Source organism: Octopus bimaculoides, chromosome 10, assembly GCF_046866305.1.
Source record: "Octopus bimaculoides isolate indiv1 chromosome 10, ASM4686630v1, whole genome shotgun sequence".
Lineage (NCBI taxonomy): Eukaryota > Metazoa > Mollusca > Cephalopoda > Octopoda > Octopodidae > Octopus > Octopus bimaculoides.
In genome coordinates this window covers 46,668,906-46,695,624 of record NC_142937.1, presented here as the reverse complement: position 1 = coordinate 46,695,624, position 26,719 = coordinate 46,668,906, and the positions used below count along the sequence as shown (strand labels likewise).

At 37.3% G+C, this 26,719-nt stretch overlaps 1 protein-coding gene across 3 annotated transcripts in view; it reads right to left on the bottom strand.

Moving 5' to 3' along the window:
• Positions 1 to 26,719, bottom strand: part of LOC106874137 (tubulin polymerization-promoting protein family member 2) — a 73,921-nt gene that overhangs the window by 11,978 nt on the left and 35,224 nt on the right. For all 3 annotated transcript variants that reach the window (XM_014921766.3, XM_014921757.3, XM_089358596.1), the window contains exon 2: positions 2,771 to 2,970. In XM_014921766.3, coding sequence (XP_014777252.1) covers positions 2,771 to 2,955 — 185 coding nt within the window. In that variant the 5' untranslated portion in view covers positions 2,956 to 2,970. The remainder of the gene's footprint in view (positions 1 to 2,770; positions 2,971 to 26,719) is intronic.

Here is a 26,719-nt window from a genome sequence, read left to right as displayed (position 1 = left end):
CACATGTATATATATATATATATATATATATATATATATATATATACACACACAAATAAGAGGAATGACCAGCAAAAGTGGACTCCTATATGCTAGAAATAGATGCCGAATCATCTAACCACGAAGAATATGTTCTCAATAAAATTTCAGCGAAACGGCAGACTGTAAAAGGGCAAGACAGATGAAAAAATACTAGATAAAAAAACGATTAACCTACGTACCAATGGTTTCACCTGTTAATACTTACATAAGTAAATATCTGTAGGATCATCAGCGTAGTCTGTCGGTTTATAAAATATAATTTCCAGAACTAGACACAGAACGTTCACCCGAAAGGGAGCACGTGTAGAGTTCTGCAAATTATATTCAGTGTATCCTTTCAAATGTCTTCAATCTGGCGCGCTGAGTCCGGAAATAACTCTGCAGTTAATAAATTTCTGCAGCTAATTTACCGGTTTTGGTATTTTTTCATTTGTCTTGCCCTTTTACAGTCTGTCGTCTCACTGAAATTTTACTGAGAACATATTCTTCGTGGTTAAATGATTCGGCATCTATTTCTAGCATATAGGAGTCCACTTTTGCTGGTCATTCCTCTTATTTGTGTATGTAATATAATTTTAATCTTCGGATTTTTTTAATATGCTGGACCACTGGTTTTAATTGATTAATATCAATTTCTACCCTTATTATTAAATTTTAAATTTATATATATATATATAACCAAACAGGGAGTGCGTTGCGCTACACAGATATTTCATGACTTGAACAGAAAGAATACAACAAAGAGAAAAATTAGACAAAAACATGATACTCGGAAAATTTACAGCTGATTTCCTGATCAGTCAATGACCAAAACATCATACTGGTTTCGAACTTTTTACCATTGAGACCACTCCATCTTGGAGGCACCAAAGCATTAAGCTTCTGGGAAAAGCTAACAAGTTTATAGAAGGTCAAAAACAAAGAAGACAAGCTAAAATAATAATACGTATACAACAATGGTTAAAAGCATCCCATCCGCTATTTGTATATACAGTACTATAAATATTGTGCAATGTGTCCTTCCACTTTTTAAAGATGACAGAATGTGGTCTCAGGGAGACTTGACCGCTGTTTCTAGCCGATCGATTGAGTACGTATAGGTTCTGCAGTTGTGTGCATGTAGACGTACACACATACACCCAGACAGACACACATACATACACAAACACACACACACACGCGCGCGCGCGCGCGCATGTCACACTATATCGTACATACGTATATATACGCACACACATACACATATACGTATATAAATGTATCTGTCCGCACGTACGCGTACATATTTACCCACTATAACATATACATGCATAGGAGCTGTTGACACCACAAATACGTGTAACATTTAATGGATTTGAAATATATTTATTGGATTTTTTTTTTTATATCTCCAAACTACATATGCCATAAAAGTCTTATCGGAATGTTTTTTCTAATTGCTTATAAAGTTTGCTTCAGAGAAGGACTTGGCGAGAAAGAACATGTTGACAATGTCGTAAAATAGCCAAGTCTGAACATGTTTATATTCATTTAACGAAGGGAGTGTTTTAGTGAAACCAACAACCATAAAACTTTTTTTTTATTAGCCACGGAAGCAGTATTTGTTCAAAGTAGCACTCTGTAAGTCTTACGCGACGTAGATATACTGTAAAAAGCCAGAAAACTGCGGGATTCGTCTTGAGAAAGAATCTTATATAGACATATAGTGCTAAAAAAAGCATAGTAGTATATCAGTAGCAGATAAAAAGTGTCCAGCAGCGGAGGTGGAGTTGCTAAATCCAGATTTCTGTTCCTCATGACGCAAAGAAGAAAAAAGCAGAAATCTAGATTTATCAATTCTATCGCCACTGCTGGACTCTTTTCGTCTGCTACTGATATGCTTCTCTGCTTTTTAACAATATACGTCTGTACGAGATGCTTTTTCAATACGGATCCAGCAATTTTGTAGCTCGCTACAGTATACCCACGTTAGAATTTATAGCATGTCATCTTGTTTTCCGAGTTTGCGATTATCTCACTTTAATGCAGGGTCTGCATCCATGAATACTGATGTGACCAAGACGTTGTTGTAATTGACACGTCATTAATACTTACATCAAAGGTCTAGCACCGTTATTTGTGTCCTGAAGGGTTCGTTTAACCACCAGTTAGCGGCCGCTTAAACGAGGCGGAATTTGAACTCAGAACCCAATGAATTAGGCTGAACATCTCGCCTAGTGTTCTTGAAATTCTGCCAATCCACTACGCTGGATTGGTACTTCATTTCTTGTTCCTCAAAAAAAACATAAACGTTAAAATTGACCTCGGTGGAATCTGAACTCAAAGCTCAGAGAGCTGGAACAAATACCACAAGGTATTTTATCTGATTCTCTAACAACTCTACAGTATTGATTATTATATTGTATTTCCATACATTTTTTTTTCATTCAGTACCTGCTCCATACAATGTATCTTCGAAAACATAAAGTACATTTTTTAGTGCGCTGTATTTTCCTATACGATAGATCCTCCTATTGAGAATAGTTGCCTTTATAGTGCCGCTTCTATACAACTTCCCATACTGTTCATTTATCTACAGACAGCACCCTTCTAGTTTATTGTCTAAATCCTTTCCGTAAAATATCTTGTCTTACACTACACAGTTCCTATAAGGTTTACTTCCAACATGTCTTCAATGATGTTTCAATCTTTCATCTCATAACAAAACAAGAAACAAACTAATACTTACGGTTTCCCTTTCTCCTTATATTTCGGGAAAATACTGGCATCGGCAATGCCTGACACGTCCTTTGGCAGGCAGTCTTTGACCATTTTACCACACGCCTTAGAATTCATCATTTTCATGTCACTCTCCGTCTTGGCACCAGCCAACTTCACAAACGCTTTAAAAACTTCCTTCAAGTCGTCGCTCATTTTCTCTTGTTCCGTCTGAAAAGAAAAATAAGAGATTTGTTACTTAGGCAAAAGAGCAACGTTGTTCTTTCTTCCCACTTTATTCATCATTTTCAGACGCACCTTTTTATGTTTTATGTACCTTCAGTTCATCACGCGAACAATATTTTGTAGATGAATTTCAGCCAAAAGTCTTTTTTTTTCTTTCGTTTTTTTAAATTTTATTTTTTCAAAACTTATGTACCAACCATATAAATAAATACAGAAAAAGGGAAATGGAATAGAGAAGCAAACTCCACACGTAAACACTCATATATGTAATAATAATAAACTAGAAAAAAGACAAGAAAAAACAACAACGCGAGGACGTGGTACATGCAAAGTATTAATATGACGCTCAGAGAAGGAAAGCAATAGTGGTTGTTTTACGTTTCGAGCAACGCTCTTCTTCGGAAACAGGAGACATAGTTAAGGCCAAAAGAAAAGGAAGGAGGGAAAAATCACCAACAGTCCACGTGTAGTTACATTTTGGAATATATATATATATATATACATACATCTATGCACACACACGACGAGCTTCTACAATTTCCGTCTACCAAATTCACAAGACATTATTCGACGCGGCACTATACGCGTAAACCTTGCCCAAGGTATCGTGCAGTGGTACTAAACTCAAAACCACGTGCTAACAAACAAAATCCTTTAACATACAGTCATGCCTGTGTTTATGTATGTATGTATGTATGTATGTATGTATGTGTGTGTGTGTGTGCGCGCGCTCAGACACACCTGCATACATACATACATGCATACATACATTTATACGTGTATGTGTGTGATTTGTGTGTGTGTGTGTGTGTAATGTGCGTGTGTGTTGGAAAATACTTGTGTCGATAAAATAAAGGACCTGTCAAAAACAGTGAACCTTTCCCATACGTTAAATTTCTGGCCTTTTGCCGATTTTAGAATTTTACTTTTACTTTCATTATAAACATGCCTTTTAGGAACAGGAGGGCTATGAGTTCAAATCAGTTTGTTTTAAGAAGCCAACCAGGCCATATATCCACTCCACCACTAATTATCAGTTGTAAAATAACCTGTGTTTAGTCAAGCGTGATTATTCTACTCATAATATAAGTTGCGCACCGAGATGTCTGTGCAAAAGAACATTCAGGTGGTGTAATATTTGTATATCATATTACAATATTACAATAGACATTGACGTAGAATTACATGAATGCGTGCACATAAATTGGTCTTACACACACCACACACACACACACACACACACACACACACACACACACACATTCTTGCCTCTCACCCACACCGCACATACAACACTTACATATAGACATACATATATACATACACATTTAAATACACACATCCATACATACATAAATGCACAAACACACACACATAGAGAGGGGGAATGAAAGATGAGATAGATAGAGAGATAGATAGATAGATAGATAGATAGATAGATAGATAGATAGATAGATAGATAGATAGATATGAATGCCTGAAAATTTTCCAAAGAGGGGAAACTAATATACACCAGTTGCAGTCACCAATTTAGTAAAGCATATTATTCTACTAAATTGCGTCGAGTTCTCTTATAGTTCGTTATTTACTCTGTTCTCAATAAGCGATATTCACTCACTCGCTCTCTCTCTCTCTCTCTCTCTCTCTCTCTCTCTCTCTCTCTCTCTCTCTCTCTCTCTCTCTCTCCCTTCACTTTCTCATTTCACTTTCTCCTCTATCTCCCTCTCTGCATGGATATACACCCACATACGCACACGCACGTATGTAAGTATGTATGTATGTATGCATGAATGTATGCATGCATGTATTCATGTATGTACATACAAACATACACACGCACATACTTACAAACGTTCTTACTCTTTCTGCACGCATCTGTGTCTATGGTTTATTAGTGCGTGCCTACATGTGTGTGTTGTCTATAAGTATGTATGTGTATACGTTTGGACACCCCAAAAACCAACAAGCTTTAATTTGCTGCTCTCTTCGTACTGGCAGCATATTGCAATTACCGTGAAGCTAATTATTTTTATTTATTTATTTATTACTTATTACTTTGATTTTAATTAAGAGAACATATGCTACCTTTTAAGTATTGTTATCAAAGTGTTACATCAAGAAACTGTTCTAATTCTGTCTTTTAGAAGTTTTCGTTATGGCTAATCGACTCGAACTGATATGTCAGAAACAATGCTGCTTGAGATGGAAGCATAAATTTTAAAATTCCCAGCTTGATCTCTTTAATTGCACTCTGCACTCGTTAATCTGTCGTTGGTAAAGTATTAATCTAATCTCGAGCTATTTGATAATCATTAAATATAACCATAAGAACCAATGGCATCAAAAACTGGGAGCAATTTCAAGCCGGTCCTTTAGATCCAGTCTTTTGACCTTTCCATTTCTTTTTTTTTTTTTGAGATATTTCCTTTCCCTTCGCCACTGTTGTTATAAAATGTCCACTTCATATATATATATATATATATATATATATATATATATATATATATATATATATATATATATATATATATATATATATATATACGACGGGCTTCTTTCAGTTTCCGTCTACTAAATCCACTCACAAGGCTTTGGTCGGCCCGAGGCTATAGTAGAAGACACTTGCCCAAGGTGCCACGCAGTGGGACTGAACCCAGAACCATACGGTTGGTAAGCAAACTACTTACCACACAGCCACTCCTAGTTCGGAAAAATCAGTAATCTGGAAAGGTTTTGTTCCTAAACATGACTGCTACTTCATTTTATCGATCCCAGAAGAATAAATAACAAGGCTCACCTCACCGGAGTAAAGAAAAACGAACGTTTTATTCAACTCACTAACCATTCTGCCACTAAGAATTTTGCCCGACGTGATAACGATTCTGCCAGCTTACCGCCTTGCCTTTTCCCTAGTAATATTACACCAATCCATTGTAAGTGTGTAGCATAAGCAGTAGACAAATAACAATAACACATTGCTTCATTGTTATTTATCTTCATTATATATCCTTCACAGTTAAATTCATTCACTATACTCTCTCCTACACTCAATCTCAATTATAAGCATTCTTAGAGCCACGCCATAGCTTGCAGAAGCTATTATTCAACAAAGAATTTTATGGAATGTAACAAGAACGTCAGCTAAATATTACACACAAACAGTTAACGAAATTTTCCTCCAGTTATCCGATCAGCTTTATTATACATTAGTTGGCAGACATCTGGAACATTACACGTGCCTTGGGTGTACAGAGCTGTTCAACATGACATGTAATCTGTTATTTTTACCGTTGTTGTGATTGCTGATGTTGTAATCATTGTTAAGCTCCTAGTCAGCCCCTACGATAAAAAGCGATCCGATCGAGACCATCATGTCATTTTGGGAATTGATAGGACGGAACATTATCCAATGTGCCCATCGATTTTCCATGATGGTGGAATATGATATGCTGAAATTTGGCAGCTATTTCTAGCAGTTCGAGCGACTATGTAGAGCAATGGTTCTCAACTGGGGTCCATATAAGATTTTGTGGAGTCCACGCGTGCAAAATAGTAAATTGAGGGTCCACAGTATTTCAAGGGTTCACGAAAAACTGTTGCTTCAGATGTATTTATTGCAAGAAACATCCAGGTTTCTTTCTCTAACGTTCTACATAGTTAAACATGTTCCCAGCAACTGAAACATGTTCTCTCTGAGAGTACTGCAAACCTATACAAGTGAACGTGTGAAAAACGAAACAGGAATTTTGAAAGAAGTAAAAGTAGCTTGTAAATTGGAATGGCTACGGCGGTCCACCAGAGTAACATAATAATCAACGCGATCCCAAGGTAAAAAAAAAACGGTTGAGAACCACTGAGGTAGAGGCTTCCTTGTTGGCTCCCTGTTGTTTGTGTAATGATGGTTGTTGTGTTTTTGTCATTGTTATAACTGTGCAGCTATTGTTGTTTTGTTGTTAAATTTGCCCAAATAATTTTGGTTTCAAATTTTAGCACAAGGCCAACAAGCTTGGTGGAGGAAGTAAGACGCTTATACTGACCCCAGTGTGTAACTGGTACTTATTTTATCGACCCTGAGAAAGATGAAAGGCAAAGTCGACCTCGGTGGAATTTGAACTCAGAACGTAAAGACGGACGAAATGCCTCAAAGCATTTTGCCTGACGTGGTAACGATTCTGCCAGCTCGCCGCCTTGCCTTTGCCCCAGTAATATTACACAGTTGTTGTTGCTGTTGTTGTTGTTCTTGTTTTTCTGGTTGTTGTTGTTGTTGTTGCTGCTGCTGCTGTGACTATTATTGTTTCTGTTTGCTGCTTCCTCCCTCACAGAAGTTGTTTCAGTCGCTGTTCCTCCTCCTCCTCCTCCTCCTCCTCCTCCTCGTTGTAGTAGTAGTAGTAGTAGTAGTAGTAGTAGTAGTAGTAGTAGTAGTGGTGGTGGTGGTGGTGGTGGTGGTGGTGGTGGTGGTAACAGTAGTAGTAGTAGTAGTAGTAGTAGTAGTAGTAGTAGTAGTAGTGGTGGTGGTGGTGGTGGTGGTGGTGGTGGTGGTGGTAGTAGTAGTAGTAGTAGTAGTAGTAGTAGTAGTAGTAGTAGCGTTTTGCATTTTCTCGCTCCAATGAATTTACTGAATGAAATATTTCCTTTTTCGGATTATTTTCCAGCGGGGGACCTTACGAGAGTGTAGTTTACATCATTACTTTGGCAGATCCAAAAAAAAAAGGAGTTTATTTTTAAACGTATTGCAATTTTATTTTCGTGTTTAAATTTCTTTTCAATGTGACTAGTCGTGTTAGGGCCGCCGGGAACACCCTCAAGAAAACTAATTTTGAACGTAACCACACAGAGTGTAAGCAAGCAATAAGAAAACAAACGAAACAGGCAGATACATAGACCTTGTCAAAAAAAAAAAAATACTGAGGCTTTGCCAAATAAAAAAACATAACGCAATTTCAATATGTGAAAATAACGTACAAACACATAGAAAAGTCTGTACAACGACAAATTTCGTTTGTGTTAGTAGTCAAAAAGAGCCGATATACATTATTAAGCTACCAGAGAAAAATACAACGTAGCAGCAGTTTGTCAAGATAAAAGTGCCCGATTGCTTAAGAGATTCATACAAGAACAGGCAAAAAGGAAGGTAAATTAGCAATATCGCAAACAAGGGGGTGAGGATAGGGGTAATTGTCCGCAGAAGAACCACTGGAGGAAATTGTGACCGATATGTGAAAAGATGTGGCTTCCCTCGATCGAAGTACTGCTGGTTTTCATGACCAAGGATGAGATTGAGAGACAGGCTAAGTTGGTGAGTTTCACCCTTGCTCACAAGTTTATCCCACAATATATGGATGAATGGAATACAAAAGCCACAGCTAAGGGCATTTTCAATTACTTTAACCCTTGGTTTATCGCCATCCTTGTGATGTTGTGTTGTGATGACCAGGAACAATGTGGTCGGGTGGAGGTCTTAGTTGACATACAAGTCCTGATAGTACCCCAAGACTATAGAATCACATCGTGAATGAGAAAAGATAAGTCAAATGACTGGTAGTGCAGAACAGAAAGTCCAGCTGCCACACATGAGACAGCAACGGCTACTTGAAGGCTTCCATCCCAGAGGAACTCGAAAGTCAGGGAAGATAATAACAGCAACAACAACATCAACAGAACAGAGACGCTACTGTTCTTAGAGTACAATAGATTGAGACTTCAGATACAACGAAAGAGGATAAAGGTCAAGAGAAAAGAAGGCTTAAATTATAAGAAAGAGCACGGGCAAATTTGGAAATGCAAAAAGGATGAGGTGATAAACTTGAAAAACGAGCGAGGAAGAAAAAATATATATATAGTAGAGGTTGCCAAACTTCAAACATGTTAAAAAGGAGTGCGTCGATTAAGTGAATGAGAAGCATTTATTAAAGTATGCAGGTAAAGAAGTTCCTGGAGTAAAGATGGAGTGTTTTTCTCAGCTCACGAATCTCGGATGAACCATGATTTAAGAGGTACTCTGCAAACCGAAAGGTAGTTTAAGGAATGGCCTGGTGAATGTCTAGATATGGATTTGGTGAGTGTGCTGTTGTTACCACAAATATAGAGAAGATGCTCTCAGAAGCCAGCACCTAAACTGGGCCGGTTTCACCCACATAGAGAAGTTTGAAAATATTATAAGATGTTTCTTATAATATTTCCCCCAATCCTGCATTTCTTCTGGAGCTCCGCTCTCCACTCTTCACCTGAAGAAATAGCGTTACCTAAGGATGAAGTATATATGCTATTTACATACATCATCTATTATTTATATTTATTATCCTTGTCTCTTTAAAGATGAAGATATACTGATCTGTTCGATTCATTCCAAACCAAGCTGACCGCCACTCGTCTCTTCAACTATCTCTAATCACATCTTGACTCTTGCCAACTGAACACTTTCAACCCATATGTCATTCTGACACAGACCACTCCATGTTACTTCAGTTTGATCTAGTCGACACAAATTTCCACTGATCATTTCAACTGGTTCTATTCAGATCTGACCTTTCCTGGTGTCTTCAGTTGTTTATAGCCAACACAAACCAAAACTGGAAGATTTTGTTTTAAGTTTTTTTAATGACGGAATAAGGAGAAAGCATTGCATGTGGAAGTTACCAACCGTTTCAATCCATTCGTTAATGATGTAAGTGAACTGAAATTATTTTAACCACTAATCAAAACTTGAAGTACATCTTTCCTCAGACACGTTCGTAAATGTCTTACGTATTTACGAGGGCTCTGCTTTGAAGAAAGAAGTGAAAAGAGAATGTTTGAGGTTCAAGACTTTCCCAGAAGTATTAGTGACATAAGTGAAATAAAATATTTTTAACTGTGCGTCGACACAGGATTTAAAATGCCTCTCAGATACTATGAAAACAACCTATGCAGATCACAACAGCTAGTCTATGTAAACTGCTGCCGTATATTAGTTATTATGTCTACAACGTTAAAGATTTCTTTAAGGTTGAATACATAAACGATTGCCATGAAGTAATTGCTTGTTTTGAGATTTTCTCTTCACTAAGTCTTTCTTCTTAACTTATTAATGATGGACGCATTAAAAATCTTCACATTAACTTCATTATGTATAACTTTGAAATATTTAATATCTCGACAATATCTTGTGCATATATTTACTAAGTAATTTCCTCTTCACCAATTAGATACTGTACTTTGCTCATGAGGCCAGTATAATGCCGAAGCATTCTCGAAGTTGTTTCCCATATTCACCAGAGAAAAATGAGATAATATTAGTTATCACATGTCTATTTCCGCTTAGCTTTTTAATGGTCGCATATTGACAATTATATAACAAAAACAAAAATATCTGCCTCGATCCTACACGCTCATGAAACCGGAGGTTAACCGTATTTCCAAAACTCCTCCCACACCAAAACGGAATGCAGACACTGTCCTAGGCTTAACCTCAAGGTGCCACTGGTACTCATTTTTAGTTGAATATACTGCAACAACGTAAAATGCAGTACCTCATTTGAAAGCACAATACGGCATCACCGGCTCGAGATACGAAACCAAGACTGAACGACCATGTATCCAACAGCTTAGCCATTATACCAAGCGCCTTCACGAATGTGTGGCTTTAGTGACTAGGGTGTTGGGCACGCCCGACAACACATACCGGTTACTGGTGAGGTGCGCCAGGGAGCCAGCTTCGATTTCTATTTCATGACTTTCATTTCCATTAGACTGGTATTTCCCCTTAAACAAAACATAACGTCACTATATCCTAATTCTGTTCGATAATAGAGGTGAGAGATTTTGTCTCTAATGAAGAGAATGCAATGTTATATATAGAGGGACTATTGATGCGTGTCCAGGGGTTGTTCGGTCGGTGAAAAATACTAATTAATTTCTTAAACAGAAAAAAAAACACCATCAGTCAAGCGGTTACTGGTGTTTTTAACAATGGCAGGAATGTTCGGCAAAACTTGTGTCGCCATGGAAACGAATGGATTGGAAAATATATGTACACACATACAAGCACGCGCGCGCATGTATATATATATATATATATATATATATATATATATATATATATATATATATATATATATATATATATATATATATATATATTACGTGTATGTGTGTGTGTGTGTGTGAATGTACTGTATGGGTACACTTTTGTATAGATACCAATGTGAACGCATATCATTGCGAATCATGTGCAGATATACACGCACATATAAGTAATTAAGCATTTATGTCTAGTAACAAATAACTGTACGTACATACCAATTTCCCTATATGTGTGTGTATGTGGGTATGTGTATGTATATATCTATACACATACATATAGAAAAATAGAAAAATATATACATATGTATAGACATACGTATATATACACATATATACATACATATGTGTATATATGCATACATGCATGCATATATGCATGCGTACATCCATCCATCCATCCATCCATCCATCCACACATACATATCTACACACACACATACATACATACATACATACATACATACATACATACATACATACGTACGTACGTACTTACGTGTGTATGCCAATCTATAATATTTTTGGGACGTATAAGCATATCTTTTGCTATATACAGAAACAAACAAAGCGCGCCCGCGCTCATACACACTCACACACATACGAATGTGTATTACAATATTTGTAAATTGATCTACAGACTAACTCTGTTGCTATACAACTAAATTATTGATTGTACATCTTCGGTTGATGGTATTTAATAATCTAAATGTGTTCGAGCAAATGGCCAGGCCTAGCTATTTGCATTCACTAAAGAATGGCCAGAGATTCGATCATTTCATTTTACCGCTCTTACACAAACCGATGAGGAAGCCACTTTATGTGGTCGCTCGATCTGCTAGAAATAGCGGTCAAACTGCACCTTAATCACACCCTAATCCTTCCTTGAGCTATCAGGTTGACGAATGACACCTAGTGACTAACATAACAATCATTTTGAGTTTGTGATAGAAGTTTCCTATCAGTTTCATGTGTCAGTATGAAGTGTTAGTAGTATTGACCAGTGGGAAACTTTTTTGGCTAGTCAACTGACGCGATCAGAAATGGTGTTTGTCAGCTTGAGTCAGTAGAGGAGATCGATGGAGCTCAGTTTTGGCTTGGAGTTTGTTGAAGAGACCACTCTATACCTGGCCGTTGCCTTTCTGCGGATATTTGTTGCCAGACACCATCTTGTCAACTATAAGCAATTCTGATAATGTGAGTGAGAGACAAAGCGAGAGAAGGAGGGAGGTAGGTTAAGGAGGAAAGGAGAGAGAAAGAATAAGAAAGAAAACTTGGTTCATGTACTTGAATAAGGATTTAACAACTTTGAAAAGACAAAGGCCAAATTAACTACTGCGGGATTTGAGCTCACATTGTAGAGATCTGGAACAAATACTGTAAGGCATGTTATCTGACACTCTAACAACTTTACCAATTTGCTACCTTATTAGATAATGCAGTTCTAGATAATGTCAGGGGCACTAGTTATAAACAAAATATGGTCCTGTAGCTAAGATCTATAAGACTCTGAGGAATGCTGGTCTCTAGACATGTACCACAAAGGTCCACCGAGGTGTGAACATGCTTTGATATCGCATGAACCAGACCCCTGCCGAAAGGTTAAGAAAAAGATCTTGACCCTAACCCTGTACTTCAATGGTACGCTCGAGGTAGCAGGAAACTATCAGAGTAAACTGTAGATAAACCGGGAGAGAACAAAGGGAAACCATTGCTGTCCCTTTCCCCAATCTTCAAACTTTAGCATAGAAGCCCATCATCATCGATGCCTGTAGGTATGGCACAGGAAGCGATAGTTTCAAAGAAGTGAGATGCTTCTGGTTATAATGTTGACCTGTGCTGGTCCCAGGTAATTCGTAATCAGTATGAAATTTTCAGTTCTTGTAAGACAGTCGAGTGCATCAGGACTGGAGTTTCCGAGAGAAAAATAAATTTATAGGCATGCTCCACAAAATTAATATCTTGCCATATGTTACTTAAACAGATTTCAGCTTGATCTGAAGGTATACGCTCTAATTTGTACCTTTTTGCTGATAAGCATCTCCCAGAATTGCTTTTCTTTCCGTTTGGTCTTTAAAAAATTGCGGTATACTGAGTGTGGCTTTTCTCTGTTCTAGTCTGTTGATGTGTTTCTCCGCCTCTTCTGAATGCCCATGCTTATTGTCTTGTGAGATGAGATCCAAGACAATATTTACATTATTTACATTTGACGGATATTTGACGGGCATGTGAAGTAGGGATTAAGAGCGCGGGCTATTAACCCCAAAATTCCGAGTTCGATTCCAGGCAGTGACCTGAATACTACTACTACTACTACTAATAATAATAATAATAATAATAATAATGTTCATGCTACTGCAATTACTGCTGTTATAGTTGTTGCTGTTGTTGTTGTTGTTGTTGTTGTTGTTGTTTTGACTGTTCTTGTTGCTACTGATGCTGCTGCTACTGTTTTAAATTACTATTACTTCTGAAGTATAGTGTGATAGGAAATTACTGTGAAAGACTATTTAATCTTCAAAACCTCCTCCTGCTTTTCCCTCTTGCTGATTGGACAACTGAGACGACACATTTTGAAAATTTTCCATGTTTTGAAATACCACAGTTTCTTTTTAAAATTTTACCTTGTAGGGCGAGTAACAAAAACAGCTAATTAGTACCTTAAGGTTCTAGTTAACTAAAACAAAACTCAGCAAAAACAGATTTCTAAGAAGAAAAACAAGGTACAGGTTCACGGTGCTTCCAAAACACGTTCAGCTTCAGTGATGAACAACAACAATAATAATTCTTTCTACTATAGGCACAACGCCTGGAATCTTGAAGAAAGTGGGTAGCCGATTACATCGATCCCAGTAATTGACTGGTACTTATTTTATCGACTCCGAAAGAATGAAAAGCGAAGTCGGCCTCGGTGGAATTTGAACTTAAAATGTAAATTATGAAGAAATGCCGCTAAACATTTTTTCTGGCGCACTAACGATTCTGTCAGCTCGCTGTCTTAATAAAAATAATGATGATGATAAAGATGATCATGATAAAGATGATGATGATAAAGATGATCATGATAAAGATGATCATGATAAAGATGATCATGATGACCATGATCATAATGGTAGTGATATACAGCATCAGGCTTTGGCTCTCATGGTTTCTGATCTTAACTGATTGGAAGTGTTATAGTGTACATAGTTTTGTTTTGGTCTAAAAGATGGGCTACAGCAAATATCCTGCTCAGTACCACAGATTTGCTTGTCAGTCGTTTGACCTTAACCAGTTGAGCATGTCCCTTAGTGGCTGACCATATGTGCATCTCTGATCACAAGCAAAAGTAGTGGGGGAGCATCATAGCCATGTGTTGAGAGGAATTCTTTGGGGTTTGGATAATTCACCTCTGGAAACATGGGTGTTTCGTTCATCATCCTTAAACAAACCTTATTCAGGGACCTTTTAAGCGGGATAGGCTACTCAAAGTGAAGAAAATTCTAACTGGGCCCCCATCTGCAAGGTCATATGCTGTTTATCCTGATATGAAATCATCATGTCATGCGCATCTGACTGTGATGCATGTGCCGGGTGTACCATTATCAGACGGATAGTCATGATGGGTATACTGGGTTTCGTATATTTTACCCCAGTATCACTTTGATGATATGCACTGCTCTCTCATTGAATAATAATAATGATGATACTTTCAAATTTTGGCTCAAGGCCAGCAATTTTGAGGGGAATGGTTAACTCGATGCCGTCAACTTCAGTACTTGACTGATACTTTATTTTATCGACCCCGGGAGGATAAAAGCAAACTTAACACCGGTGGACTTTGAACTCAGAATGTAAAGAGCCGGAACAAATGTTGCAAAGTATTTTGTCCGCTACTCTAATAATTCTGTAAATCAGATAGAAACTGCTGCATAAACAAAGATTGCTGGTGTCTAAATATAGACTAAGTAGATAAAGAAGTTGTCCATAGTACATTCAGCATAGTTTTAAGTTTTCACAGAAAAGCAGCTGTAATGAAAATAATTTTAAAAACCCAGTTTTGACCACCCACGCTGTAAATAGCAACAAAGAAAGAAACAGCCATCGAGTTTTTTAGGCGTAGCAGAGTTTTGTAAAAGTGGAGTTTCCTATATACTGATGCATATCATATCCTGATGTATATCATATATACATATATATCTACGTATATCTTGATCTGATTATAGATGATGATGATTATGATGATGATGATGATGATGATGATGATGATGATGATGATGATGATGATGATGATGACGGCGACGACGGCGACGACGGCGACGACAGCGACGATGGCGACGACGATGAGGGGGACGAAGACGAAGAGAAGAAGGACGGGAGAGGAGGACGGCGACAAGGAGGAGGATGACGGGGAGGAGCAGGACAGGGAGGAGCAGGAGGAAGAGGCAGAAGAGGATAATGATAAAACGCCGATGAAGCAATGTTTAAACGTCATGTCCGACGTTTAAAACAAGCCAAAAGCAGAACTGACTTGAAAGTGTGTATTTATACGAGTGGGTACTGAAAAGTTCCTGGCTTTAAGGGTATCGCGAAAGGCCTGGTTGGTGGCCCAACATTCCAAGTACTTTTACAGGGCTAAGAAGAACTTAAGAACCGCTGCAATAAATGTGTGAATCTCAGAGGAGAATATGTTGAATAAAATATAAAATCATAGTTAACTGATCCTCCTGTATTTTCTTTTACCCAAAGCCAGGAATTTTTCATCACCCCCTCGTATGTAATACTAAGGAAATAACTTTAGAAGTAATTAATACAAGCAATTAAATTCTTACGTCAGCAAACCCCCACACGTGTGGCGGTCCGTCGCGGGCAATGCTTTTAAGGAGTGGCACTTTTTGGTCTCTGAGGGCGGGGGCAGAAAACTCAAGGGCTACCCTGGGAGGAACACACTCTTACTAGACCACTGATAAAAAAGAAAAAGAGAGATTTAACATTTAACTAGTTGTCCTATTTTGTATGTTACTTGCAGCTAGTTTGACCAGGATGTTCAAACTCGAATACGTATTAAAAAAAAAATGGGAAGAAAAAGAAGCTTTATATTATTATTCGAGTCAGAAACGCCAACCGAGACATTTAATTACCTCAAAGTTCACAGAGTAGAAAAATAAATTAATTTTACCGTGAGAAAGAAGACAGATCTAACGTTTCACGCAGAGCCTATCTTTTTCCAATGAAGGGTCACTGCACGAAATGTTAGGTTTCTTTTGTTCCACACAGAAAATAATTTAGTATTTTAACTCTGTAGATATTTGTTATTTACTGTTTGTCGACACAGACCTCTGTCAGTTTCATCTGAATCTACATTTCCACTTTAATATTTAAATATATTGATTACTTCAGGCTACACTGGCTGAGAACACACACATATGTATCTAATCGACAGAACCAGTATCCTAGTGGATGGATGAAAGTATTGATTTCATCTAAATTTTGCTGTTGTCCAGAATATGATGTGAGTTCTTCCCTCCGTCCGTTTATGGACATTTCCAATAGTTCTCCGCTAACTGGGAAGAGATGTGATATTGTGTGATGTTCGTGATTTGCTAAAAGGTATTGGTGGTGTGAGTTAAAATCGAGAACCGAAGCCGTGTTGTGAATTCAGTATAACATTACAAATTCAACATAACCGAAACCATGTTGTGTCGTCAGCACAACATTTATTTATCAGATCAATATGTTTGGGGGTTTTTTTGGGGGTTCTTTTTAATAGACGCAAAGTAAGCAGAGTTATAGTAACTTCTGTTAACTCTGGTATACGACTGAATGTCTATAGATCCAAGATATTGGTAGGAAGGAAGGAAGAAAGGAATGGAGAAAGCTAGAAACAGAAATATTTTTTTAGATATATATGGAGATATAGATTGAAAAACCGATATATTTGAATGTTGTGGCGGCGGGGGTAAGGTGAAGAATCAACAAAGATGGCGGAATAATTTATTGCGGAAAGAAATAAGAAAATAAATAAAAACGTAAAGCAAAGGCAAATATTTGCCAGGAATAACAACAAAAGAAATAACTTGAATGGTCGACATGGAAATGGCGTGGGGAGGGGGGTGTTCCCCTAGAAACGCTGTATATATATTTCTTGCACAAAACGTGCGTAGGTGTGATAGGCTAATATCAACAGTACAGAAACTGATCACACCCAAGCTGCTCATTAACATAATATTCTTATCACTATGGTCACTGAAACTCCGGGGTGTATAAGTATTACATTTCTTCTTTTATTCTGCCAGCTTTATTGTTTCGTTGTTAGGCTCAGACGGTTAACGTTAGCTTTGTGTGTAGTCTTGTAATGTAATTTTATACGTAGTCTTGTACGCGGTTACGTTACTTCCGTAGGTAGTCTTCCGAGTAAGTGAGCAAGTCAGTCAGTAAGTAAATAAATGGATCACGTAGGTTTCCATGCGGAATCCGTTGGTCAATCAACTAAATTATCTGCTCCTTGAATTAGTGTACATGTGGCTGAGTATTCCACGGACAGGTGTACATTTAATGTAATATATAACATGTCTATGGAATAGTGTATCAACACTGTATCAGCGTGATACAGTGTGTTACAACGTAGTACATTTGAATTGTGTCTACAATCCATCTAGCCGGTGGACAGTATCCGTCAACTTGATTTCGATCACAAGGCTTCGACCGACCCGAGGTATTAGTGAAAGTCACTGGCCCCAAATTCCATGGAATTGGATTGAACCCGAGGCCTCGTGTTTGTGAAGCGAAGTTCTAAACCATTCCAACCATGCTGCGTCCACACGTAGTTCTGTAGGTTGTTAATGACTCAAGTGTAATCACATGATGTTAGTCGATTGATTAGCAAAGTGGTTAGGGTACTGGGATGAATACGAAACGACATTTGTTACAGCTCTGCATTTTCTGAGTTCGAAACCCGCTAAAGACAACTTTCCCGTTCATCTTATCAGAATGTCGATAAATAAAATACCAACATACCAATTCAGTGCTGGAGCAGAGTCCTCTCTCACACACTCTGTTTCTACTTCTCTCTCTCTCTCTCTCTCTCTCTCTCTCTCTCTCTCTCTCTCTCTCTCTCTCTCTCTCTTCCCTTCCCCCTTTCTCATCCCTTCTCCTTTTCCTTCTCTCTCCTGTGACTACATTAGGACCTAAAACAATTAGCAAAAGTATGGTACATGGTGTTACTTCCTTGTAGTGACAGCTTGTAGTTAGTTCTAAACGTAGTTTTGTACATTGACATTAACCACCCAATTGATAACACGTTGTTGATCTTGTACGTTGACGTCAGCGACCAATATAATTATAAGTATCGGTCTTGTAAATATATAGCGTCGCTGATACAACAATGAAAACCATACAGCTATATTTCTACTATGATAGAGAGAACGTTAGACAGACAGACAGACAGACAGACAGACAGACAGACAGACAGACAGACAGATAGATAGATAGATAGATAGATATGGACGGATGGATATATACATCAGTGGCATTGCTTGTATAAATGCAAGAGATGCAATACATGCTTAAGATAGATAAGTAAAAACAAATATGAAATCTAAGCAGCCGTCAAGAAGGTACTCTACTTCACTTATATAGCTTTGATTTTTAAAATTGTAAACTCTGGCTTAAATACGAATAGGCGCCCTTAATATACATGTGGGGGTGCTGTACGCATGTATATGTGCGCTTGGTAGAGTTTCACATTTGTTGTAATTGTAACTTGAAAAAAACTTCTATTAAACTGAGCTTATCCTACGAGTCGGTCCGAACAGACACTAAATTCTTGTAATTATTCTTCTTATATAGATATACATACAAACAAACAAAAATACTCCCCAACGCCACCAAAAACAAAATTAAAAATCAAAACTGTTACATATCTGTATTCGTCAAAATCCTTCAGTTCCAGCTGGCTTTTCGAACCACGATCATGTTTCTGTTTGTTTAATTTGTTATTTTTTGTCTCCTAAATGACTAGAAATGGATCATGCTTAGGAAGTGGGGCTTTGTAGGTGGGGCACCATGATTCATGGTCGATACTGATATCTTTTTTTTTTTTTTACTTTATTTAAAGAACATGTATCTGTTTCGAATTTCTGTTAACTGATCTTGAATGTTTTGACTTTACGTTTCTTTAAAATTGCAAACCGCACAGGATGTTGTCATAATTCTTATTTCTCTCCCTTTCACTTTTTCTCTTTCTCTCTTTCTTCTTTCTCTAGGTCTTTCATATTTATGTGTTTATATAGTAGAATGTATCTGTATGTATGTATGTATGTATGTATGTATGTATGTGTACACACACACACACGCACACACACACACACACATATATATATTTACACATGCATGTAATTCTTTTTTTCTTTTTTTTTTGGAACAGTGAATCTCAAAGCAGACAAGGCTATTGGTGTGTAAATACTAGGTTACAAAACACTTTGGATAGAAAAAGTCGAAAGCTTCCCTAATATACATGTATGCATGCATGCATACATACATACATGCATACATACATACATACATACATACACACACACACATACAAACACACACATACACATATGTATGTATGTATGTATGTATGTATGTATGTATTATGTGGTAAGGCTTCAACGAGTCAGCTAAGAGAGTAAAGATTGTTATAATAAAAACCACAAATCTTATTAAATACAGCTACCCAGGGTGCCCTGATCGAAACATTAATTTATTTCTCCATATTTCAAGATGGGAACAAGACCGTTTGTCAGTTGCTTTTTTATGATGGCGTTTAAACAAGGGACGTTGATAAGGAAGAAGACAAAAAGAAAAACACGATGGAGATAACCAACGTTACAATAACCCAAAGTCAAAAAAAGACATAAACAAAATATTAATGGCTTACTATGCCTGGTGGCCTATTTTTAAATTCGGCCAAGATGTATTTCTTAAAATGTGGACATACAGAAAAATCTCGATCCTGGAAGTTCTTTAAGAGATATAGTTTTTCAAGAGAACATACAGAACCACTAATCGACCCGTTAATATAGGATCTGGTTTTGGAGAGGATTTTCCATATATATATGTGTGTATGTATGGATGGATGGATCGATGGATAGATGGTTGGATGGGTGTATGTATGTATGTATGTATGTATGTATTTCTCTATCTTTCTATGTATTTATCTATGTATCTCTTTCTTTCTCTCTCTCTCTCTCCGTATGTATGTATGTATGTGTTTCTATATGTATATGTGTGTGTGTATGGTCGTCTCTGTTCTTCATTCTGCTTCATCCTTTCTCTCCATCTCTTCCGTTCTCTTTTACATTCCTTTCTATCTAATCACCCTTATTTTTAACCTATTTTCAGATCATTTCATTTTTGATTCTCCTCTAATATTTTTTCTTACTCTCCTCTCACTCCTCCCACCCGCTGTTGCTTTCACCTTCCATATTTATGTCTCCCATCGCACTAATTTCCAGAACCTCTTACATGTTATAAACATTACGTAAAACCTGTTTGTCCACACTGGGGAAATCTGGTTTTGTGTTCATTTAACAATGATGTTTCTGTTGAGACAGCAACTTGGGAGTTTGTGTTGTACATGCCAAGTTGTATTTTTTCTTTTTTTTTTTTTTTGGTTTGGATGCATGAGTTGAAGGAGATTTTCATCGTAAGACAACCTACAATTTGAAGAGTTTATCTTTTATTTGTTACTTGTTTTAACCATTGAACTGCGGCCATCATTGTTTGAAGCACAACTGGATGCTCCCATAATGTCGCTTAGGAATCTTGACCCATCTCACCTGTGTAATGGAACTCGCTTAATTGTTACTTCCGTGAAGCCTCATGTCCTACAGGCAACAATCATAACAGGTAGTCACCAAGATGGAAATATCTTTATTCCAAAATTTCCTCTCATACCTAGAGGTGTTTCATTTGAATTTAAGAGGCTTCAATTTTCAGTCAATCTAAGTTTTGGTATTTCAATTAACAAATCTCAGGGTCAATCCCTCATCTCTCAGCTACATATTTCTCTCACGGCCAACTCTAGGCTGGTTGCTCACGAGTTGCATGCAGCAGCAATTTATTCATTTGGGCACCAACAAAAAAAATTACACAATGAATATTGTTTACCCTGAGGTGCTTCAAGATTAACAGATTTTCATTTCTAAATTCTATTCTCATTACAATTCGGAAATTTTTTAATAAAATATAGATATTTTGAAAATAATGTCTTCATATTTATAGTTTACTAATCTGGATAAGAACAGCACTAACCCGGTCAATGCCGGGTAATTCAGCTAGTAATTTATAAGTCTGATACCTTTTTAAGTCTGGTATTTATTCTATTGATCCTTTTGCCGAACCGCTAACCTACAGGAATGTAAACAAACCAAGTGACGATGGGAGAGACAAAATAAAACAAATACACACACACACACACACACACACACACACACACACACACACACACACACACACACACACACTCACGCATGTACAAATCTACATGAAATTCGTCTGAAAAATTTCAATCAGCTAACTCTTTGATGAAATTCAATAATTTGATCATTTGCTGACATTTGATAGGTTAAAGTCTATACGTAAAAATTTAGAGGATAGGTTGTAGTTAAACTATGAGCTAGAGCATGGGTCCCCAAAATACTTCTTTGTGGAAATACTTCTTTGCCTGAAATGCAACGAAAGTGTTGCTGTTATGAAAGAGTACAAAATTCGTCGTCACTACGAAGCAAAACATCTCTCAACACATTCTAAATATTCTGGAAAGTTGCGGTCCGAGAAATTTGAATCTATGAAACGTAGTTTGGAATCTCAAAGGAATTTCTTTATGAAAGAGTTTGTTGAAAATGAATCTATCACTCGTGTAAATTACAAAATAGTGAATAAGTTGGCAGAGCGAGGAAAACCATTTACTGACAGAAACTTTATAAAAGAGTGCATGATGGAAGCAGCAAATGACTTGTGTCCTGAAAAAGCTAACATATTTGGCTGTATCAGCCTTTCAGCGAGTTCAGTTGTGTGCAGAACAGAACTTGGAGAGAATATACATTTACAGATACATGAGAAAGCTAAGAAATTTTTGTGGTATTCTCTTGCAATGGATGAGTCTACTGATCTCTCTAGAACGTCACAACTTCTTGTGTTCATCCGTGGCGTTAACTGCAACTTTGAGATTATAGAAGAAATGGCATCCGTTTGCAGTATACATGGAACAACAACTGGCAAAAATATTTCCATAGGGTTGCAGAAAAGCTTTACTAAACTATAACCTTCAGTGGAATCAGCTTCGGTGTGTTACAGTCGATGGAGGAAGGGTTTGGTAGGGTGGATCCAGACCAAGTTGGAGGAGCTTCAACTTCCAAAAGTTCTGTTTATACACTGCATTATACATCAGCAAGCACTGTGGAAAACACTTAGATATTTCTTGCGTACTAAAACCGGTTACAACTGTGGTGAACTTTATTCAGAATCATGGGCTTAATCACTGACAGTTCCAGGCTTTCCTTGAAGAAATGGATTCTAATTTCTGTGACTTGCCTTACTACACAAAAGTGAGATGGCTCAGTTGGGGTAAAGTCCTGTTTCATTTTTATAATCTCCGAAGAGAAATAGATCTTTTTCTCACTGAAAAGAATAGAGCTGATCCACAGCTGTCAGATCCTTCATGGTTATCAAAGTTGTCATTTTTAGTTGTCGTCACTTCTCATATGAATGAATTGAATTTAAAACTGCAAGGAAAGAATAACCTTGTCTGTGATCTCTACAGAATTATTACAGCTTTTCGTGGAAAGCTATCATTGTTTAAAGCACAACTTGAAGGAGGAAACTTCTCTTATTTTCAGTGTTTTCAAGAGTTTCGCACAGAAACTGTGGAACATGTTAACCTCGAGTTTCAGAAAAAAATTATGCGGGACTGAAATACGCATTTTTCTAAAAGATTTTCAGATCTTGATAGAATTGAGAATGAAATTCTTTTGCTTGAGAATCCCTTTGGCTGTAATCTTGATAACATGCCAACTGAACTACAACTGGAGCTTATTGACTTACAAGCTAATACCTTGTTGAAAGAGAAGCACAGAGAAGGAAAACTCATTGACTTTTATCGCTGCTTGTCAGCTGATGAGTTTTCAAAACTGAAAAAAATTGCCTCAGTTATGGCATCAGTTTTTGGAACAACTTATGTTTGTGAGCAAACTTTTTTCAAAAATAAAGTGTGTGAAGTCAATACATCGAAGAAGGCTCACTGATGAACATTTGAAAGCAATTCTTATGGTTGGCTGCAGCAATCATAAAGCAACTGTTGATATTTTGGAAGCAAAACGCCATTTTCACAAATCTCCTTAACTTTTGTGCTGCTTACTTTTCATGCAATTCAGCTTAGTGCGCATTTTTCTAAAAATTCTAACTTGGTAATATTTTGGTATTATTAAAATATGTTTATTGTTTTTATTATTTTATGTATTGATAAATAAATAGGATGACTGTCTATTTTTTGTGTACATTCAGTATATTTTATATTGAACTGAATTGAACAAAATATTTATCCGGCCCTCGCTTGGCATTCTTTTAGCTATATCTGGCCCACTATGAAAGAAGCTTGGTGACCCCTGAGGTAGAGTGTGGTACAAAATGTACAGCTTGATATGAATAGATAAAAATCTGTCAGATAATGCTTCCCACGAAAAATATAGGTAAAAACCTATCATCAGGCGCAGGCGTGACTGTGTAAGAAGCTTTCTTCCCAACCACATTGTTTCGGGTTCAGTCCCACAGCGTGGCACCTTGGGGAAATGTCTTTTACTAAGGCCTTGTGAGTGGATTTGATAGGCAGAAACTGAAAGAAACCCATCATGTGTGTGTGTGTGTGTGTGTGTGTGTGTGTGTGTGTGTGTGTGTGTGTATGTGTGTGTGTGTGAGTGTGTGTGTGTGTGTGTGTGTGTTTCCTCCACCACCGCTTGACAACCGATGCTGGTGTCCTTACGTCCCCTAAACTAGCGGTTCGGTAAAAGCTACTGACAGAATAAGTACCAGGCTTTGGGAAAAATAAATAAGTACTGGGGCCGATTCATTCGACTAGAAATCTTTCAAGGCGGTGCCCCAGCATAGCCGCAATCTGATGGATGAAATAAGTAAAAGATAAAAGATAAAGATCAAATCTGTCCAAAATTTGTATGTAAAAATATGCTAATATAAGCTAAACTGTATAATGGGCTGGGTTTAGCATTTAACTAGCCAATAAGAGCCTATCAAATGCTCGGTTGATCGAATGTCGGCAAATGTTCTGTTGACCAATTTAATTAAATATTCAGTTTATTGAATTTCATCGAATAATTAGTTAACTGAATTTAATCAGCCAACCTGCCATTTAATCGAATTTTATTACTTAATCAGTTGAACGAGTTTCACCAAATAATCATATGATCGAATTTTATTAATGCACAGTTGTTCGAAATATCATCAAATAGTCAGTTAATAGGCTAAAAATCTATAAGCTATACAATGTATAGGCTAAGTTAAACAAATCGGGCAACTGATCAAATTTCATTATAAAGACAATTAGTTAAATTTCATCAAACGGAATATTGATCAAATTTCATCCAGCTGTTAATTAGTTATTTTGGCTGGCATCCTATTCATCCTATCAATGTAATGGGGTCGCTACATTAAAGTTAGCAGGGAAGATAAGGGGTAGTGGTAGAGGGTGGATACCAAGCGCTGTCGACTTAAAACATATTTTACTATAAATGATTATAATCCTAAGTATGTAACAAAATGCACAGGTACACAACTGTTTCACTTTTCTCTCTCTCTCTCTCTCTCTCTCTCTCTCTCTCTCTCTCTCTCTCTCTCTCTCTCTCTCTCTCTCTCTCTCTCTAAACGAATAATTATATTCTTGGGAATAGAAATTTCCCTTATGAATTTTTTTACACACTAGCTTCCTGATGAAATTCTTGTAAAAGATTTTTATCCTATTTTGAATATATATATATATATGTGTGTGTGTGTGTGTGTGTGTGTGTGTGTGTGTGTGTGTGTATGCTTACCCTCCACATGGTTCCAGGTTCAGTCCCACTGCGTGACACTTTGGGCAAGTGTCTTCTACTATAGCAACGGGCCGACCAAAGCCTTGTGAGTGGATTTGGTAGACGGAAACTGAAATAGGCCCGTCGTATGTGTGTGTGTGTGTGTGTGTGTGTGTGTGTGTTTGTGTATCTGTGTTTGTCCCCCCCCCCCCCCAACATCACTTGACAACCGATGCTGGTGCGTTTACGTCCCTGTAACCTACCGGTTCGGCAAAAGGGACCGATAGAATAAGAACTATGCTTACAAAGAATAAGTTCTGGGGTCGATTTGCTCGACTAAAGGCAGACAGTGCTCCAGCATGGCCGCAGTCAAATGACTGAAACAAGCACAAGAATAAAAGAATAAAAGAACATATATATATATATATATATATATATATATATATATATATATATATATATATATATATCTGTTTCACTTATCTTTCCATCTATCTATCTACTTGTCCACTCTTACTCCTCCCTTTCAATCTCACCTTTCGTCTTCTATGGCGTTCTCCCAAACTCTTTTTCAATGGCTTCTTTGTTATGCGTATCATGATTATGTACAAACATTCAAGTTTGTGACATATGTGTTCGTGTGAGTGGTGTAGCTAAAGCCGAAAATCAGACAAAGGGACAGACGCATGACATCAGATTCCTTTTACCTTTTTCTCACCATGGCATCATACAATCTTATCTAAACTCTTGAACATCATTGTAGAAGTTCTGCCGACTTTAAACTTCAACAGTTTCCTTGGACAGGCTTTTTTCTAACTTTATGTGTTTGTGTATGAGTGTATGTGTGTTTATACGCGCGCGCGTGGAGGGGGGGGGTAGATGGGAAGAGGAAGAAAGTTAAGAAGGTTCGCGGAGTAAAGTAAAGTGAAATTAATTTAGGTGTGCATGTGAAAGAGAAAGTAGAAGTTGTGTGTGTGTGTGTGTGTGTGTGTGTGTGTGTGTGTGTGTGTGTGTGTGTGTGTGTGTGTGTGTGTGTGTGTGTGTGTGTGGGAGAGAGGGAGAAAGAGGGAGAGAGAGGGAGAGAATATGTGAGTGTGTCTGAATGTACGTAATTGCATACCAGGGGTTAATGATTTTTGATGATGTTGTTGTTGCTGCTGTTTGTTTTATACTTTGCTAAATTACCAAATTACATTCATTACAAAGTTATATGATACTAATCTAAATACCATTTCCACAAATATCAACTACTATTACTACTACTACTACTACTACTACTACTACTACTACTACTACTACTACTACTACTACCACTACTACTACTATACAGCTGCTGCTGTAGCTGCGACTACTACTACGATTGCTGCTGCTGTGACTGCTACCACTACCACTGAGTTTATTATAATTATTTATTACACTTATTATTACTATTATTGTCAAGTTAGTGATTTGACAGAATCGTTAGCGCAGCAAACAAAGTGCTTAGCGGTTTTTATTGTTTCCAGCTCTGTGCGTCCTGATTTCAAATCCTGCTGAAATCAGATTTGTCCCTTTCGCTCCTGCGAGGAAAAAAGAAAGGTCTGTCATTGACTTACTCTCTTCAACTGCATCGTTGCTTTTGCATCATTTCT